Raw genomic sequence first — 21,143 nt, forward strand, 5'->3', positions numbered from 1 at the left:
TCTGTTATAGGCTGTCCAGATGAGAGGTGCAACACATGCAAAGATATGGAGGCTTCTGAGTTATACTTTTGTAAAAGAAGAACCCTGTACTAGCTGGAGATGCAGGATAGCTTACTGGTTGAAAAGAGTGGGTCTGGATATAGACTAGCTAGGTTTTCACCCCAGCTCCCATACTGGTTGTGTGACCTTCATGAAGTTTCTCTAAACCTCGATTTCCCAATCAGGAAAATGGGTATAAAAATAGAACTTACTGAAAGGGCTTCCTGTTAAAAGATGGCAGACTGAATACATGTCTACATGGCATCTCCAGATGGTACAGAGTTCTTATTTTACAAGAGTATAACTTGGAAGCCCCTGTAGCTTTCAGGGTGTTGTACTTTTCATCTGGAAAGCCTCCTCCTTTCTCTCTGCATCCTTCAGTGCTCCTCCACTTAACCTTCCTCCACTGTTCTCACTGACATCCATCTTGCCTTTGGTAGGGCAATGTGATGCAGCAGAATGTAACAGAGCTGGATTTGAGTCTCGGCTTCACCAGTTCCCAGTTTTTTTTACCTCAAGCATTTCAGCTTGCTGGGCCTCTGCTTCTTCTTCTGAAAAAAAATGGACTCATTTAATTCTGATAATACTAGATCAATGTAAGAATTAAATGTAAGATTGCACGTAATCCTAGTCTCCTTATTTATGCACTTGAACTATGGTGCTTCCCCAGTTCTAATGCTTCTTGCAGATGTAAGATACACATCAGCTTTTCAGTACATCAGCAATTGATTTAAGGTACAGCCTCAATTTTAGAAATTTTAAAATGAGAAAAAAATTGTAAATCTCTCAGTTGATGAAAATGCAGAATGTCTTGTACTATTAGGGTGATGCAAATGTGGATGTTATGCCTTACTTGCAGATTACAAGCTATTTGAAGGGCAGAGACTATTTTTAATTCTTTCGTGTCTGTCATCACATCTTGTTCAGTGATTGCTGGAAATATATTAAGCCTTCAGTAAATATCTGAATGAATGAAGAGTCCATGGTTTAAAATTTAACAAGAAGACCGTTTCTCTATTTGAAAATGGAGTTAGGATTACATCTAGATCATAGGTTAGAGAACTATAAACTGTATATTTTCTATTTGTTAGAAGGCAATCACTAATCAGAGAAGAATGGTCATTCGCTGATTAATAACTTTTTTATACAGAATTTTCTAATGAAATAAAATAATCACATAAATGTAGCACATTGATTTTTTCCATACAATAATAATGTTGTTGTCATACAGATAATTTTTATATAGCAAAACACTCAAGATCTACGTTTTGTCATCTATAAAGATGCAAATGGATTGTTTAATTTTCAGTGGTCTGGGAGCTGTAAGAAATTCTTTAATGAAAAAGTTTTCATGGCAACATTTTTAAAAAGCACCTTAGGATGTTATAATTGCAGGTTAGGTTATTTTGACAAGACTGTGTAACTGATCCAAGCATTTTATGTTTCTATTCATAGAGGAGTGATGGAGCTAAAAATTAAAGTAAGAGCTGAAAAGGGGTGTGTTAATGTGACTGGAAGAACTGACTTAAACATTATATTTTAGTTTGGTTCCCAAGGTCTCCAGCTATATTCATGAGGGTGACTAGATACTTCATCCTCGTTCTCACTAGAGGAATTTTTAATATTCAGTGCAGAATTTTTTGGGGGTATGCATTTTGTTAATATAAACTAAAACATTATGATTTAATATATGCAAATAAGCTGGCATTACAGTCTCATGCTCTTCATTCTAAAACAGAGATACATCATACTTTTGCTTTTTCTGCTTTTGGGGATTTTGTGAGAATAATGGTAGTCCGTGGGTTCGAGACAGTGAGCAAGATAGATGTGGATCCTGCCTATATAGACAGGGTGACCAAATCATTTATGATCCAAACTGGGAAACCAAAGAAAACAAACGGAGGGTGCAATTAGTAATTGCACTGGGAAAATAGACAAAACTGTGGCTACCCCAGGATGGTCACCCTATTTAAAGAGCTTACTGTCTTGGGGTGGGATTAGGGGTGGAAATGAGGCTGAGCTAATAGCTTCTGCCTCCCCTTTCCCCAAACAAGTAATTACATAGAGTGCTAATTATGCTGTGAGTGTGAATGTATAGGTATTATTGGAGCTTGTAGGAGAGTAACAAACTCAGACCTATGGGGGTTTTAGGGAAGGCTTCCCAGAGGAGGTAACATCTGGGACTTGCAGGATAAATAGGAGCTAATCAGGTAAAGAGGACGTAGAAAGTTCTGGGCAGAGAAGATGATTGGTACCAGTATCCCGAAGCGGGAGAATAGCTCACTGTGGATGAGTGGATCTGTATGATTGTGACCAGGAAACAAGAAATCAAGTGGTAGAACAGAAGGCTGGAAATGTTGGTGAGGTTACCATTTTAAGGAATTTGACTTTTATCACAGCAGTTTTAAGCAGAGCATTGAAATGATCAGATGGTTAAGGGCTTTTGCCTGCATTCATCTGACTGCCAAGTACCCAGGTGTCTTGTCTGGGGCTTGGTCTTCACATCCCCCAGCATATGGAGATGGGCAATATTCCCCCTTCCCTGTGTGGGTGGATCTAGCTCAGGACTACATTGGAAAGGGTGCAGACAGTTGCAGTTGTTAGTGACAGACTGGTGGGGTTATCCATGGGAGTTTGGTGGAAGCCCACCTGAGGAAAATAATCACCTGAAGTTTTGTGGAAGTCTCACAGGTGCACATAGCTTGGCCTCAGGGTCAGAGTCCCGGGAGGTGGCAGGTGCTTCAGCACATGACCAGGCTGTGCTTCCACACTCTGGACCTCATCCCCCTCTACTTGGGCCCCTGCAGTACTTATGCAACCTGGGAGGGAGAGCGCTCCTGTAAAACAAACAAACTATATCCCTAGGAAGTTTCCTCTCAGAGGGGTGAGATTTAGCAACAGTGAGCATTGATTGGATATGTGAAAGCCAGGAGCCAGATGCTCAAGGGAGCAGTGGTGGAGAGGCAGCTTGTCTAGGCCCCATGGGTCCTCCGAGGCTGACATTTCTTAGAGTCACCTGTGATCCAGCTTTGAGCAAAGCACCAGTTATCCCAAACCTGGAGGTAGGGTGGTCAGCGGGCCTGGAACAGCCTGTGAGCCTCAGAAGCTTGGAGGAGACTGGCAGGCCATGTCAGCTGTGGCTAGAAAAGACTGATTTCAATCATGGAGCAGAGTGATAGCCAGAGGGCAGCCAGGGCAAGGACCTGCTCCTGTTGGGCTGTGCCCTCCCCTGGGGGCTGTATGGTTTGCTGGGGCTGCCATAACAAAGCCCCACAGACTGGGTGACTTACAAATTTATTTTTTCTTGGTTCTGGAAGTTAGAAGTCTGAGATCAAGGTGTAGGCAGGGTTAGTTTCTTCTGAAGCCTCCCTCCTTGGCCTATAGGTGGCTGCCTTCTTGCTGTGTCCTCACATGGTCTTTCCTCTTTGTCTGCATGTGTCCTATCTCCTCTTCTTATAATGACACCAGTCATATTGGGTTAGATATCACCCATATAACCTCATTTTACCTTAGTTACTGCTTTAAAGGCCCTGTCTCCAAGTATAGTCACATTCTAAGGGACTGAGGGTTAGGACTCGAACATGTAAATTTGGGGGGGACCCAGTTCAGCCCATAGCGGGGACCTCAGAGGGGGACACCAGCTAGTGGTGGTTGCAGGTACTGACCCCCAGCTGTTGGCTTCTATGGGTCATGCAGGCCTAGGGCCATTTGAGTTCCCTTCAGAACAACCTTGAATGTGTTATGGTCCCATTTTTGACTTCCAGTGAGGGAGATATTACTTTGCATAGTTACTTGTTTGGTCATTGGGCATCTTAGATTATTGGAAACATTGTACTGAGTCAGAGAAAGTTGATTTTTCCTTGGTTCTCTGGCCCTGGTACTAGGTGCCTGTGGCTCTTGCTGCTGATGTTTTCAGCCCTTGAGGATGTGACTGCAGCCTGGAATATGTTCCCTTCATTAGTGTTAAGTGTGCTGAACGTGTGGACTCTGGAGTTAGTCTGCTAAGCTTGGTTCCAAGCTTGGTTTTACCACTAACTGGTTGTGTGGCTTTTAACAAATTACTTGACCCTTTATGCTTTAATATTTTACTCCATAAGAAAGGATAGTAAAGGATGCAATGGATTAAATAAGGTATGGAAAGCAATTCCTATGCTGAACACTTAGCAGGTGCTTAGTAGAGGTTGTCCTATCATCTTCATCTTCGCCAGCCCTCCTCTTTAACATGACACAGAAACAGCTGCACGGCCACACACGGGATGACCTGTGCAGGTGCAGGAGCACTAGCATTCCGCCACATTTCTCTTAACGTCATCCGAGAGTCAGTTTTTATTTTCCCAGCTTCTTTGTAGGGTTGTCTTTTATTGGACTTTCTGTCAACTAGTAATAACAACCAATGTTTATCAAGTACTTTATAACTTCAACGTGCCTTTGCTTTTAATTTTATTCTTATACTGGCCATGAGAGGTATAGTTTATCATTATGCCAACTTTAGGAAGAAACTGAGTCTTGGAATTTACTGACTTGCCTCAAGTTATGTGGTTGGTAAGTGCTGGATATAGGACACAAATTGAAACTTCCTTTTCTTGTTACCCTTGTTTTTAATTACACACATACAATGTACAAGGTTATTGTAGAAACATTAGAAAACACAGGTAACCAAAATTTTAAAAAACTTTCACATGGTGATAATAATTATTGGCACCTAAAATATGTATTTTTACAAAAGTGGTTTTACATAATACAATACATATTGATTTATTACTTCTCTCTTAAAATATGTATTTGTTTTGTTAATAAGTATATTTCTCCAGAGTCGTTTTGAATTACTGCTTGGTTCTTCATTGAAAGATATACGCTATTTAATTCATCCTGAACATACAGATTGCTTCTATGTTTTGCTCATATAAACAACACTCCAGTGAACCCCCTTGTACATATACTTTTGTACACTTCTCTGATTATTTCCATAGGGTAGATTTTTAGATGTGGAATTTCTAGATCAAAGGGTTTGCCCATTTTGAGGCCTTTGATACATATTTACAAATTGCCTTCTCAAATGACTGTACTAATTTACATACCTGCCTGCATATATGAGTGTCATTTTCCTTGTTCCCATTGGCCATCATCATTCTTTGCCAATGTGATTAGAAGGAATTGGCTGTTAATGGTTGGAATGGTTTGCATTTTTATTACTAACCAGAGTGAACATTTTTATGTTTACTGTTCCTTTATATCTCTAGTTTGGTGATGTACCTATTTATGCTTTTTGTCCGTTATTTCCTGTGGAGTCATTCATCTTTGTCTTGTTGCCATATAAATACTTTATTTATTGAAAATATAACAACTATTCATAGTCGTGCAAATTCCTAGGGTTTTTTAAAAAACCTCATGTGACTGTTAAGCTACACTTCCTCCATTTTGATAATTATTTTTTTAATGAAATACAGAAGCATTTCTTGGGCCCTGTTACCTCATCTTGTCAGATTGTACCTGAGGCTGACTGTCATCCAACCTGTTCAGTTTCTCTTCCAGCTATGCTCTTATCTATACTTTTGCACAGTGTGCCCTCTATCTTTTTATCTAGGAGACAAGGAAGGAGAGTCAAACTAATGTTTATTGAGCACCACTGTGTACCAAGCACTATACTAGGTGCTTTCAAGTATGTAAAGTGTTAAATAGAATAGTATAGAAGACCTCGAAGCTCTGCTGCACGAGCTTTCATGGAATCCATGCATATTGGCTCTCCTTTCCTAACTATGAGACGTGTGGTTTCATATCACCCTATTCAAAACAATTGATGATTCCATGTTTTCCATAATTTAAGAAGAGTTTGCTCTCTCCCTATTATAAACACCTGTTTATCTGGGATTATTGTGCTGGGCCAGTTTATACTGGCTGTGTGTCCTGGTGACCTTTGGTGAAATCCAGCTGCAAAAAGATATCTAACCTTTTGCCTCCTGATTTTTCTCCCCTCTCATAGAATTATAAGAAATAGGTATCGTTATATACCTATTTGTGGCTTATATTGTTAAGAAGAACTTGCTATATTTCTTCTGTAATTTTCACATAATCTATATATTTTGATTTTAGTATGTCTTCAAAAGTAGTAGTTTTATGATTTATTATAAAATTTGGGATTAGAGCAGAATAATTAAGAGTACAAGCTTTGGAGTCAAACAGTTTTGATCCCTGACACTACCAATTCCTAGTCCTGTGCCTTTTGTGAATTACTTATCCCTAGGTTCTTTATCAATAAAACAAAAATAATAATATCTTCTACATCAGGTTATTGTGAGGATTAAATGAGATCATGCATGTGAAGTGCCTCTTAGTGTAATAGCACTCAAAGGAAAATGTGGCTCATGGTAGTAGGTAAAGTGGTTATTAGTTATAATTTAAAATTTTAACTTAAAAGAGAATAGCAGGTGTTTAATAGAGAGGCTTTAATGTTATGATCTCAGGAATATATTCTGAATGATTATGTCTTTTTTCTTATATATTAACAGGGTTATAGGGTTTTGTAAGAATGGGAAAGTTGTGTTCTTTTGGCCTAAATTTCTGTTCAGGTAGTAAACTGTGCTTTAGTTACACATTGGACCTTTCCTGTTAGAGTAATTCATCTCACGTCTTTTTTATTTGGAGGGAGAGCTTAGATGTTTTCACTCTCTGAAAGGGCAAGCATCCTTGTTAACCTTTAGGAATGATGTTCCATACAGGAAAGTATGCCATGGGGTACCCTTGAATATTTGCCTTTCAGACTAAAGGGATAACTAATATCATTTATTACACACCACATGATGGTGTACCGGTGTTAAAGTATACTAATTTACTGGTGTTAAAAATACACCAATTTATGAAATAATCAGAATTAAAGATAAATTATCACCATAGGTAATACATAAATAGATAATGATTGGGCCTATTGCATGTGTTCTAATTCTTTTATGCTTAGAAGCAACATTTCCTTTCAAGATATATTAATTTTATGTAATTTGTTGTTTGGGATCAACAAGCCTTAAGTATATTGAATCATTTAATGTAGGTAGTTTTTCATGGTCAAGACTTATCCCTATAATTCATTTTTTAAAAATCTCTGGGCTTTCGTCCTGCAAACCACCTCTGTATCTCTTGCATTTTACTTTTGTCTGCTTAAAACGCTGCTTAAAACGTGGTGCTTTTTCCCCTTAATTACTATGAATTGCTGAGATCATGAATAACTAATATTTCAAAAAATCATCAAGTATTTTTAAAGGGAGTGTAATACTAAACATTATTAAACAAATATATGAAAATAGCAAGAATTAACCAGTTTCTCATCTATTAGTATACATCCAATAATTAATTTTTTAGTATTTTATGTTTGTTGATCATGTTAACCTGCGTTAGTCTATCTGGTCTTTCTTTGCATGTAATCAAGTTTGACCTATGAGACACTTTTTCTTTTCCCTTTCATACTATTATGGCTTAATATGATAATTTTTTCTTTGAAAATACTATATATTTAATGTTCACTTCAAAAATTTGTCTAGGTGAAGCTCTGACAAGCTTGAAACATCTTAATAAAAATAAAAACTATAAAGGTTAAACCTCATCAGTCATACATACCAAACAGGTTATATTTGAAAAGAAACTCACCGGTGAAAGAGGGAATTCCACTAACAAGCATTTCCTCAGTGTGAGGCCAGTGAATAATTTCAGTTATGCAAAAGAATTGCTATAGTTTTGAGAAATGTTTGCTGTGTTTCCTGAGGTGAGTGCAAGCTTCAGCTGGAGGGCTTAGAGTAGGGGCCTGAATCATTGCACTGAGAACAGTCCTGGGAGGGTTGCTGATGTTTTTGGCATTAAAAAAAAAAATTAGTACTTAGCATGTGAACTACATTAGCAAAAAAAATGAATCAAAAGTAAAAATTCACCTACATACCTGTCACGTAAGCAAATCACTGTGTGATTCATATTTGTACGTGTAATAAAAGGAGACACATTCATGTTTACTGAGAGCCTGTGATGTACCAGTCTTTGAACTAGGTATGTTCCATGTATCGTACAGCTCTGTGAGGAGGCGCTATTATCTGTATATTTAGAAAGTGAAAAAAAAAGACTTGAAAAAGGTAAGGAAGTAGCCCAGAGTGGGTGGCTCAGGGTGGGCCACCTATCATGAAAGCAAGTTAATATGGGAACATGGCTCCATTTCATAAAATATTTGTTTTATTTTATGTTTTTTTAACCACAAAGACTGATATTTGTGTTACCAGTCTTTTGGGGGGACATTACATCTTTTGAGAAGTACCACAGCCAAACTCTACTCTGATAAATAGAAAGAATTCTACCTACCTTGTTCTTTTATAGTAGTTATGCTGCAGAGGAAAATCCCCTACTCCCTTCCCGAGTTCATTAAGCTGAGCTAAAACGCTGATCAAAAGATACTTAAAATTTTAACATACGTTTTCTTAACTATTTTAATAAATATATTCCTTGCCTTTGAATGATATTTAGTGAAGTCAGTAAATTCTCTGTTTACGAAAATAATATTTTGTATATTTGGTGGTTGACCACTAAGCCACAGGCATAAACCTTTTATTTTGCCTCTTCTTAATGAATTTGTGTAAAAAAGCAGTTAAAATTGAGTCTCCAGGAGCTTGGCCTTTTAAAGAATGTAGGGGAAACAGCATGAAATGTCATCGAAATGTGAACATTAGTTATCTAAACCCTTGTTTTCGGGGGAGTTCTTGGAGTGCATTTTCTCATAGAAGCAAGATTTAAAGTTTAAACGGTGGTTAAGTTTTCAGATAAGCTCATAATAAGCGAATATGTGCATCTCTGTGTGTTTTTAAAGCAGCAGAGCCGCCCACCCCCGTTTCTTCACAAACAAAATCTTAAGTAGGACGCTAATTGAATTTCTTGGGAATCTTTTAACCCTCAGCTGAGTTAGCCTAAATAAAACAAGGAATTTATTATAAAAATCTAGGTTGTTTCATGTACTCCCGGAGGCAAGAATGCATGGAAAATCGAGAATGTCCTCTCTTTCCATCTCTTGCCTGTAACTTTTTCTCTGTACACTTGCTTCTTTTGCTGTTTCTTTAATGCAGAATTGTTTTCTTGGTTTCCTAATCCACATGGCGGAAGACAGAATTGAGACTGGAGTGAGGTGCAAAATTTAAGAGGGCATCAAAAAATTAGATGATCAAGATAAATAATATTTTAATGTAATATTTCAGAGATGATTAACAAAATATAAAAATTTTAATGACGATAGAATTAGTATAAAAGGAGCATCTCTGTCAGTTCCTGTATTGTTTTCTACTTGCAAGTGAGCAGCACAACTGATCTGGAGACTGGTGGTTCTAATTCCAAATCCCAGAGAAGAGCTCTGATTGGCTCAGTTTGGGTTCCACTGGGACTCTTAGACCCATCAGCTAAGGCTGGGTGGTGGGAGGTGCTCGATACCAACAGAACCTTGCGGGAGTTTGGGCAGGTACAAGAACAGGTGTTCACTCTTTCACAGTACCAAGTTCATGCATGTGTGGACACTGGTCAGGGTCGAGTAAGCCAGGTAAATCTCACACTTGGTCTCTCCTTCTCCCCACCTTAAGGTTTCTCCTTAGATGCCAGCATGGAACTTACCAAGCCCTGAAAGGGAGAGTTGAGCCCTTTTGAACAGGGGATTTAATTTCAGTGAGTTAGTGCCAGCCAGTTACAAGGCCCAGGAGAAAAGTACTTGGCACGGTTGGTCAGGATAAATGTCTGATGAGGGATAGTAGATGCCATCCCTCAGACAAAAAGCCAGAGAGGTTTTGCTGTTGGGGAGAGGTTGATTGTGTGACCTGGTGATTACCCTTGTACAATGGGCCAAAGAGTACAAGGTTGCCTTTTTTTTTTTTTAATATTTATTTTTGGCTGCATCGGGTCTTCGTTGCTGCACGCGGGCTTTCTCTAGTTGCGGTGAGCAGGGCCTACTCTTCGTTGTGGTGCGTGGGCTTCTCACTGCAGTGGCTTCTCTTGTTGCGGAGCATGGGCTCTAGGTGCGCGGGCTTCAGTAGTTGTGTCTCGCGGGTTCTGGAGCACAGGCTCAGTAGTTGTGACGCACAGGCTTAGTTGCTCCGTGGCATGTGGGATCTTTAAGGACCAGGGCTTGAACCCGCGTCCCCTGCATTGGCAAGTGGATTCTTAAGCACTGTGCCACCAGGGAAGTCCAAGGTTGCCTTTTATTCCTTTGGGAACTCTTCTACCTTTGCAATAGCTTCCAAGCTACGACCAGAGTGATCTTTCTAAATGCAGATCGCATCGTGCAAGTCTCTTGCTTTAAAACCTTCAGTGGACTCCCACTAGTGTTAGGATAATGACCAAGCAGTATTCTTAACACTGCTTGTGTGATCTGCCCTGTGGCCTCTGATAGGCCCTGCTTCTTTCTGCTTTAGGACCTTTGCCCGGGCTGTTGGCTCTGCCCAGGATGCCTCCCAGAATCCCTTTCCCCACCCCTTACCCAGTTGATAATTATCTTTCAGAGATCCGCTCAGATGTCACATCCTCAAGGAAGCCCCTTTTCTGATCACACAGGATGGGCCAAGTTTCCTCCTATGTAAAATGATAATAAATCATAAATAGTACTAAAACAACAATAATAATAACAACTAACACCATGTGACAGGCACCTTCTGAGAATTCCAATTTGTTTAATCCTCGCAACAACTCTATGAGGTGGATATTACTATTTTTAAGATGAGGAAGCTGTGCTTCGAGCCCCTTGCACTTATCAAAATTATGATTAAAGAGTGAATTATACAGGCACTGGCAGTGGGCCAGGATGGGACTGAAGGGCAGCCTTTTGTTTAGAAGGGAAGGGCTAGGAGCTGGTCTTGAGGCTGTGTTTGCATAGCAGATCACGCTGTGCTCTGGGCTGCATGCTTACTTGGGATTGCTTTGAGAGAGATGAATGATGATTGTGAAGGCTAAAATACTCTCAAGCCACTCCTTGCTGTCCACTGTGGCCCCCTACAAGCCCTGTGAAAGGAAAAACTCATGTATCAATTACTGTATCCTAGGAACCCAGCTCCGGTCTTGCATAAAGTAGTTCTTCAAGAAAGATTTATCTCATGAATCAGTGAAAAAAAAATCTCCACAATTTTGGAGGTATTTTTGACCAAGCTATATCAAATTCTGCCCTAATTGTGCAACATTGATGGTGACGGTGAGTTCTCAGGGATTTCATTTGATCTGGGGCTGAATGATGGATGCCCAGGACTTGAGGGGACACGTGTGGACCCTGGTTAGGGAACAGGTGGGCCAAGGGAGCAGATCTGAGACCTCAGGAGTGCTGGTCGTTATAGTGAGGCAAGGCTGGGAGGAGCATTGTGCCCTGAGTGGAAGCAGACAGAGCAGAGTTGCATGCTCTTTGCACAGGTGATCACAAAGGCTAATTTGGTGGAAGGGAATGTGTTGCCTTGATAGTTTTAGGGCCATGGGTGTGGGGGGCTGAGATGAATATAATTCATCATATGATGATTTGATTCCATGGTGCCAACAGGCTCAGAAAATTGTAGATGGTCACAAAGGGACCTTGAAGGTGATCACTCTCAATTCAGTAGAAAAAGAGCCACCTCATAGGCTCCCAACCCCACATAGCACTACCCTTAGGGCTTGTGCTAAATGTCATTATATCTCTAATGGGGTGTGAGCAGCCCTAAGAGCTACATGCTTGGAGAGCAACTCTAGCCTTTTTTTCCTACTATTCTGCTTCCTATGGCCCCACCAAATTGGCCCAGCGCTGAATCCATTTCTGGATTCCGAGGAGGGGAAAGGCAGGAGGCTGGCCTGGATTTCCCTGGGCTTGTGGGAAAAGGTAAGAGCCTTGAGTTAAGAAGGAACCCACATCCCAGGCACAGGAAAAAGTGCAAGAAGACAAGAGGATAAAGAGGTCTGGCTGGCTAGAAGACATGTTTCATGTAAGGGAAACTTAAAATATAAAATAGAATTAATAAACAAAATGTAAAAACAAATGTTATTTATACAAAAAGAAAGTTATAATCCAGTGATACAATTTATATAAAATATATGTAGTAAGTTGTAAATAATATGTAGTAAAAATAGTAAATAATAAATAACAGTAATATTCAGGGGTTGAGTCATCCTTTAACTCATTTTAACTCACCTTTAAAATGGTGTTCATTTCACTAAACATTGTAGAATGGAGCAGATTATAATTAGATAGTTTCTGAGGAGAGCTAATTTAGTGAGTTGATCTCCAAACAATAAGGGAATTTATCTTAAGATTTTTGATTGTCATGTTTGGAATGTCTGAAAAATATCAATGTAAAAGTGTCCTTTAATTTTGGATTATTTTAACTTTTAGGATTCTTATTCTACATTCACCTAGTTATTGGGAGCATTTAAAAATATTAGACTTTCCAAAAGATTAAGGTTTTTTTTCACCTCTCTGTAGTAATAAATATTCTTATGCCATCTTAATGCTCAAGTGTCCATCTCTGTTAGTGTTTGTGTTAGGCAATAAGAGCCTGGAATTTATAACCTAGTTTCTGAAAGGAATCTGTAGCAGTGGTAGGTTGCTAAGAAAGTCTCTTAGCTAATGAAACAACGTGCCTTGAATTTTTCTGTTCCTTTTTACTGCCAGTTGTAATGGATCAATTGAAAATGATGCTCATTTTTAGATTTGTCAAAACTTAAATTAGAAATAAATGAAAGTATAGATATACTATTTTCAGTAATTAAAAAAAGAAAGCAAGAAATAAGTATAAATGTATGAAAAATGTTTGAAACAATCTGTTCGGTAACTGGAATTCTCAGCAAATTATGATATATCTATGTGAATTACTATAGTATGAGGGTTTGGATACAATGTAACAAATACTATATATTAGTTAGATTGGAAATCATAGGTCTCTCTTTTATACAGATCAGCAGAAATAGGCACAGCTTTACACATTCTTTTCGTAAGTGTTTTTACACTGTATTGCTTTTCAAAATGAAACTTAGAAGAGAGCCTGTTTAAGATTATCCAAATTGGAATTAATTTTGCTGCTTGGGTGTGTTAGAAAATGGGAGCTAGACCTTCTAATGAGAGTTGTAAAGCATAGTCATGGAGCACGTCCCAGACTTTTCAAATAATTTAATTCTCTGTTTAGAGTTACAACAATGATTGAAAACAAAGGCTGGGGTGCGGACTGTGAGATTGAATGAATATATAGCCAAGGAGTGATTTCAAGCCTGACAACTTCATCCAATTACATATTTCCAATTATGCTAATCCTAAAGCTGCTGTAAAAATCTGTTTTCCATTTCCTTATAATTTACATCCTTTCTATATGTTATTTTTCTATTTTTCAGAAATTCACTCCTTGAATAGAAAATCGTCTTTCTGTAGATGCCCAAGACGTAGTTGATTTTAACTTCACTAAAGGACAAGTCAACCAATATTTGTGGCTTAGCCTCTGCAGCTTTATTTTATCAGTTTTTAAAAATTGAAATATAGTTAATTGATTTATAATATTGTGATAGTTTCAGGTATACAACAAAGTGATTCAATGTTTTATATATATATATATAGATAGATAGATAGATAGATAATGTTTATATTCTTTTTCAGATTCTTTTCCATTATAGGTTATTACAAGATATTGAATATAAGTTCCCTGTGCTATACAGTAAATCCTTGTTGTTTATGTATTTTATATATATCAATAGTAGTGTGTATCTGTTAATCGCATACTAATTTATCCCTCCCTCCTTTCCCTTTGGTAATCATAGTTTGTTTTCTATGTCTGTGAATCTGTTTTGTAAATAAGTTCATTTGTATTATTTTTTTAGATCCCACATATAAGTGATATCATAAAATATTTGTCTTCCTCTGTCTGACTTACTTCACTTAGTATGATACTCTCTAGGTCCATCCATGTTGCTGCAAATGGCAACATTTCATTCTTTTTTATGGCTGAGAAATATTCCATTGTATATATATACTGCATCTTCTTTATCCATTCCTCTGTTGATGGACACTTAGGTTGCTTTCATGTCTTGGCTACTGTAAATAATGCTGTTATGAACATTGGTGTGCATGTATCTTTTCAAATTAGAGTTTTTCTCTTTTCTGGATATATGCCCAGGAGTGAGATTGCTGGATCAAATGGTAGCTCTATTTTTAGTTTTTTGAGGAACCTCCATGCAGTTTTCTATAGTGGCTGCACCAATTTACATTCCCATCAACAGTGTAGGGGGGTTCCCTTTTCTCCACATCCTCTCCAGCATTTATTATTTGTAGACTTTTTGATGATGGCTGTTCTATCCAGTGTGAGGTGATAGATGCCTCATTGTAGTTTTGATTTGCATTTCTCTAATAATTAGCAATGTCAAGCATCTTTTCATATGCCTGTTGACCATCTGTATGTCTTCTTTGAAGAAAGGTCTATTAAGATCTTCTTCCCATTTTTTGATTAGGTTGTTTGTTTTTTTGATACTGAGCTGCATGAGCTGTTTGTGTATTTTGGAAATTAAGCCCTTGTTGGTCACATTGCTTGCAAATATTTTCTCCCAGTCTGCAGGTTGTCTTTTTGTTTTATTTATGGTTTCCTTTGCTGTGCAAAAGCTTGTTTGATTAGGTCCCATTTGTTTATTTTTATTTCTACAGTAACTGCTGTTGGGAAAGCTGGACAGCCACATGTAAATCAATGAAGTTAGAACACTCCCTCACACCATACACAAAAATAAACTCAAAATGGCTTAAAGACTTAAGTATAAGACATGGCACAGTAAAACTCCTAGAAGAGAACATAGGCAAAACATTCTCTGACATAAATCGTAGCAGTATTTTATCAAATCTTAATTTTTCCCTTTGGCTGTCTGATGTTTTAATTTTTACTGTAACTCTTACTTTAGCTATTTTTGGTTCTCAAATACATTTTGACTTCTTAGTCCCTGAAGTTCCAGTAAGGTGAAAAAACTTTAAAATTTAGAAGTATTCCAAACCATTGCCTATTATAAGAGCTTTCAGTCAGATTGTTATATCTCGATGATAAAACCCTCCAAGGTGCCTCCTTAGCATTCTAAAGCATTAGCATCATTAAGGCCCAGAGTGTGCTTTTTTGCATTTAGCTCACTGTGCTTTTCTTCTTGTTTTTTTGTATTCAGCTGGAATGCTTGCCGACTCCTCTGCAAATTTCTAAGGCTGAGACCCTGAGGAACCCAGCTGGAGAATGCCGTCTGAACGCTTCCTCAGGTTGGTACTGTAGGATACGTCTTTGCTTGTGTAGCGAGACATGTGTGACTTGAAATCCTCACACCACACATTCTAGGACCAAGCACAGGGAGGGGCTCAATGTGTATTTGAAGAATTAAGCAAACCAGTCTGAGAGTGTGTGTGTGAGTTTAGTATGGTAGCACAGGGGCTAACCACTGAAATATAATTACTGGCCAAACTTAGGTATGTTTAAGGATTCTTTGATACTACTTTTTTTTTTTTTTGCGGTTCGCGGGCCTCTCACTGTTGTGGCCTCTCCCGTTGCGGAGCACAGGCTCCGGACGCACAGGCTCAGCGGCCATGGCTTACGGGCCCAGCCGCTCTGCGGCATGTGGGATCTAACCGGACTGGGGCACGAACCCGTGTCCCGCGCATCGGCAGGCAGACTCTCAACCACTGCGCCACCAGGGAAGCCCTGATACTACTTTTTACCTTTTTCTTATTTAGGATGCTAACCTCCCTCAAACAAAAGGTAGATGTCTCTAAAGGTATATGATTTAAAAAATAATCAGAAAACTATACATATATATGATTATTGTCCCCTTTAAAGCAATCACTTTAGGGTGACTAATATGTATTCTTAAAATACTCATAAGATTTTACTTTAGTACTTATTTAACAGATATTTATTTGTGCAGAGGATCCAGCAGTGAATAAAACAAATAAGGTTCCTGCTCTCATGAAATATATATTCTATGGGGGAAACAGATATTAAACAAATCACACCAGTAACAACACAAATATAATTGTGAAAGTGCTTTGAAAGATTGATAGAATGAGGTAGTACCTTCCTGAAGCAGTGCTCTATGACCTGAGATTTGAAGGGTGGGAAAGACATGGGGAAATGCCCTCAGGCAGGAAGGAGCCTGGCACATTCCCAGAACTGAGGGGGCAGTCAATAAGAAAATGCAGGGTATTCCTTTGAATATTCTCAGTGGAGGCAAGTCTTCATCATCCTCGAGGAAACCGTCAAAGGGATCCTCAAAGCAAAGAATGAGAGAGGTGATAAGCCTGGGAAATGCCTTCTTTTTAAATACTAAGAATTGAGTATGTCTATGAAATAATGAGACCAGCTTTCTTCCATGACTCTGAAGCTATTAGAGATGACTAGTTCCAAAAATGTGTTCAGAAATGGAGGCATTGCTACAGCCAGTTTAGTGCCTCTGTGCTCCCCAAGTGAGTGTTGCTCTAGATGGGTGACTCTCAGTGGGGGATATTTTGCCCTCAGGGTACATTGTGTAATATCTGGCATCATTTTTGATTGTCACCAGGATCGGGGGTGCTATTGGCATCTAGTGGGTAGAGGCCAAGGATCCTGGTCAACATCTTAACAATGTACAGGATAATGACCATAGCGAAAAATGTCAGAATGTCCGTTTCACTGAGGTTGGGAAATCCTGCTCTGGATCTGGCATCCAGCCAGTATAGCACGTAGAGACCATGGTATCTGTCTGCCACCAACTAAGCCAAGTGATTTATTTCTGGCGAATAGGATCCATGTGCATTCTTCTCCAAATGATTTTTCACTTTAGATCTGCCATCTCTGCTTTCACTGATCAACTCTGATCCCACCGCCGTCTGTCCTCCATAGCACCATCATCTCTGCGATGGACTTTCCTTCTCTGCTGGGACACAGGCACCCCCTTGCGCACTTTTCAAACTTCCCCTGTGCCATGTGGAACTGTTGCACCAGGAACATACATGTGCTGTGCTGTGTCATCTTCCTCACCCTGAAAAACTCCAAGCACCTCCTGCTTTCACTGAGACCTGTCTTCTTCTGAGGCACCACTTCTTTGTAGCCTTCTCAAGTGGTGGCCTTATTTCCTCAAATCTCATGTATTTTAGGGATGGGTAGAGAGATTGTTGTCACGGTGGGACATAGTTTTGCTTCTAGGTCATTACTCCTCATACCGGTTGTTTGAGAAGATGTCGACAACAAAATGACAGCAAAGACGGGCTCTTCTGAAGGTGGTGCTCTTCAGCTCTCTCCATCCCTTCTTCCTCTGCACTGTTCGCAGGGCCATCTCTCCGCATTCCATGAGCATTTGGCATGTGGCTGACGGTCTTCCTTCTCACCACAGACCCTTTACAACTTCCCAGTGCCCCCAGTGTTTGCCTGGAGGATCTGCCCGACTCGGTGGCCCTGGATCTTCAACCTGCTTCTGACCTTCCTCACTGAACCACCTACTCTCATGGTCACGCCGTGGATCATGCATCCCCAGTAGTTGCTCTATTTCTGAAACTACTGCATCAGCCACTTTATTCTTAGCAGGACCTCCTCTCCTTCTAGCTTCCTGATTTACTTACCTCCACAGTGGTTGCCCTTTGACCTCATGGCAAAATGTCTCATTACTGGCCCGGCCACTTTCTTTCTTTTCTTTTCTTTTTATTAAATTTTTTTGGAGTATAGTTGATTTAAAATATTGTGTTAGTTTGAGGTGTACAGCAAAGTGATTCAGTTATACATATATATATGTATATTCATTCTTTTTCAAATTCTTTTCCCACAAAGGTTATTACACAGTCTTGAGTAGAGTACACCGTGCTATACAGTAGGGTCTTATTGTTTATTTTTTTAATTAATTTTTATTGGAGTATAGTTGCTTTATAATTGGGAGGTTGAGATTGATATATATACACTATTGATACTATGTATAAAATAAATAACTAATGAGAACCTACTGTATAGCACAGGGAACTCTACTCAGTGCTCTGTGGTGAACTAAATGGGAAGGAAATCCAAAAAAGGAGGGATATATGTATACGTATAGCTGATTCACTTTGCTGTATGGTAGAAACTAACACAACATTGTAAAGCAACTGGCCCGGCCACTTTCTACCAATCCATCAACACTTTCCTTCTCTCATTTCCATTCTTAGCCAGTTTAGAATCTATCACTCTTTTAAATCCTTAATTTCCTTTACTCTCTGCATTTTTGATCCATTTGCCTGACAAAATCCCAGCCCAGATGAGCCCAAATACTGTGTTTCCATGCCTTTGTTGTCCAGTGGAGATTGGTTCCACCAAATCTTTCGATTCAACAAGCCAAAAAATGCCCAAAGTTTTAATATTCCTTCCCTCCTGCTACTCAAAAGGCAGTCCTTTCCCACAGCTAAGCCCAGCCCCGCTTCTATGTTTTGAATCCTATCTTTCTTCTTAGCAGCCTTTGACTACTGGTTGTCTCTCAGCTGTGTTCTGGAGACACAGCTGTGCTTCCGTTATTCTCTCTATCCACATGAGTTTTACACCTCTAGCCAAGACCTCCTTCTGAGCTCCAGGTCCTGTACCACACCGGCGCTTGTCCTCAGGGTCCCAGCCCTGAACATTCTGTGGACTGTGTGTTAGGTCCATGCCCCCCACTGCCACAGGATCAGAGCATTTGCTGTTCCCCTACCTGGAAAACTCTGCTGTCCCCATTTTGCCATGGTAACTTGTTCTCATCCTTCAGCCTGCAGCTCCAGCATTACTTCTTCAGGGAGGCCAGATTATTTTATTAAAGTGTAACTACCTTGCTAAACTGAGGGTTCTGTGAGGGCTGCTACAGAGTTTGGTTTGTTTACCATTTTATCTTCAGTGTCTGGTCCAATACCTGGCACAGGATGAATAAATGTTTGAGTGAATGAATGAAGGAAGGAATGCAACAAGACTATCCATTTATATTTAAGTTCCTTTCCTTAAGTATCCATTTGTAATTAACTTGCATAGTCTTCATTATTTCTTGGTCATTCGCTAAGCATAGCATATTTTCTTTGCTTATTATTTTGTCCATTGTTATTAATTGCTAGCATTAATTTTAAGGTATTTACAAATTACAAAGTGTTCTATAAAAAATAAAATTAAGTTCCACGCTGGGTTTCTTTTTTTTGTTTTTTTTTTTGCTGTACGTGGGCCTCTCACTGTTGTGGCCTCTCCCGTTGCGGAGCACAGGCTCCAGACGCGCAGGCTCAGCGGCCATGGCTCACGGGCCCAGCCGCTCTGCGGCATGTGTCATCTTCCCGGACTGGGGCACGAACCCGTGTCCCCTGCATCAGCAGGCGGACTCTCAACCACTGAGCCACCAGGGAAGCCCCCATGCTGGGTTTTTTTCCACAGCCTGTCTGCTTAAATAAATAGATTGTTTCAATATTAATGTATTTAATTTGTATTAAAATATTTTGACTGTGGAATTGAAGTGATTAGGGCACAGTTTATCAATAGACTGAACTGAGATAATCATGCATAATCCTAGTATTGTCAGGCTTTTTGCCCAGTCCTTTTCTTTTTTGTGTAAAGTAATCTATTTAAGCAATGAGGATCTCTATGCTACTTGACTGTGTTTGATATATAAGTATATAATACCTTATTGGTGACCTTACTTGAAAACTACCTGCATATATTTTGTATATCTAAATACTAAGTAAACATTGATATAGAAATTGACTTGAATTTTTACATTTGAAATACAGATGTTTAAAGACCAGACAGCTGTTTTGGAATTCATGTCTTGCAAACTGACTGAACTCAGTCAAAATTTATGCTATAAAAAATGAGAATCTGAGAGATTTCTGTGATCAAAAATCTTCACTATGAACTTGAAATAGTGATTTGCACTAACACAGTGCTTCACTGTGAGTAAGCTGTACCGTGTTATGAACATTATGTTCTGCATTTGACTTTTTAGTTTTTACCATCAATTCCAGAAGGAAAGTTAAAGATTTGAAGTCATGAATAGCCCTGTCCTTGAGACCTCATTTATTTATCTCCCTGTTACTGGATGCTGACATTTGGCCAATCAGGTGGTTGCTCCGTGGCATCACTAAAAAGCAATTTCTTGCTCAAGGAGTCTGGGGCTTCCCATGTTGTACCTGGCAGAAGCTGGGTCCTGTGAGATTCAGGAACAGCCAGGCTCATTGGCAACCTGATGGGGTACCTGAAACCCTTCTAGAGTTCAGGTGGAAAGAAATGAGGGACACATCCCCAGGGAACTTTTAGACTGTCCCGTAGAACCATAGTGCGAAGTATATATATAATTTAAACTTTTCAAGGAGACACATTTTTTAAAAAGTAAAAAGAAACAGGTAAAATGAATTTTAACAATATATTCTATTTAACCCAGTATACCCCAAATATTATCATTTCAACATATAATCAATATAAAAATATTAATGAGATATTTTTGCATTCTTTTGTTTCACACTATGTCCTTGACATCCAGCATACATTTTCCACTTACAGCACATCTCAATTTGGACTACACACATTTTAAGTTCACAATAGCCACATGTAGCTAGTGGCTATTATACTGGACAGTGCAGTTCTAAGGAATTCCACAGAGGAAAGGGTATTGGGGTTGCCTTGAGGAAGCCAGGTCACCCTCTTGCACCCTCTTGTGAATTTTGAGGTGGCAATATTGCTTCCATGGAAGACCTTTCCCAATATTAGGATGACACACAAATCTGTATACCCTCGGGAAATGTGACTCCTGTTGTATGGAGTTTTTTGTTTGTTTGTTTTCTTGGTAATTTAGGAAGTTTTAGGAATATACTTTTCCTTTCTTCTTCGTTTCCTAAATAATGGAGGGACATTGCTCTAAGGTGGGAGGTTTAGATTGCTAATTTGTATAATTTTGATGCCAAGGGAGCCATATGCAAGGATGTGTCTGCTTCCCATTCTAATTTAGACATGGTTCATGATAGTCTTTGAATCACCTCCTCCCTGGTTTATAATTATTGGCTTTATCACATGGGCCTATGGCTTTCCAGCTGTGTTCTGTGACCACTTGTGCCTTAACACTTTTTGCAGATTTACATCTGAGAGTTGAGTGGGAAGTTTCAGAATACAGTAATGACCTGTTGATTAATAAGCCTTTATTCCTTGCCA

The 21,143-nt window shown here is 39.2% G+C and overlaps 1 protein-coding gene across 7 annotated transcripts in view; it reads left to right on the top strand.

The window, feature by feature from the left end:
• Positions 1-21,143, top strand: part of KLHL32 (kelch like family member 32) — a 233,436-nt gene that overhangs the window by 29,373 nt on the left and 182,920 nt on the right. For all 7 annotated transcript variants that reach the window (XM_029224082.1, XM_029224080.1, XM_029224077.1 and 4 more), the window contains exon 2: positions 15,175-15,262. Coding sequence is in view for 6 of the 7 variants with exons in the window: in XM_029224080.1 (XP_029079913.1) it covers positions 15,240-15,262 (23 nt within the window). In the remaining variant the exon portion in view is untranslated. The remainder of the gene's footprint in view (positions 1-15,174; positions 15,263-21,143) is intronic.

Source organism: Monodon monoceros, unplaced genomic scaffold (assembly GCF_005190385.1).
Source record: "Monodon monoceros isolate NGI ecotype Baffin Bay Population unplaced genomic scaffold, NGI_Narwhal_1 Super_Scaffold_15, whole genome shotgun sequence".
Taxonomy (NCBI): Eukaryota; Metazoa; Chordata; class Mammalia; order Artiodactyla; family Monodontidae; genus Monodon; species Monodon monoceros.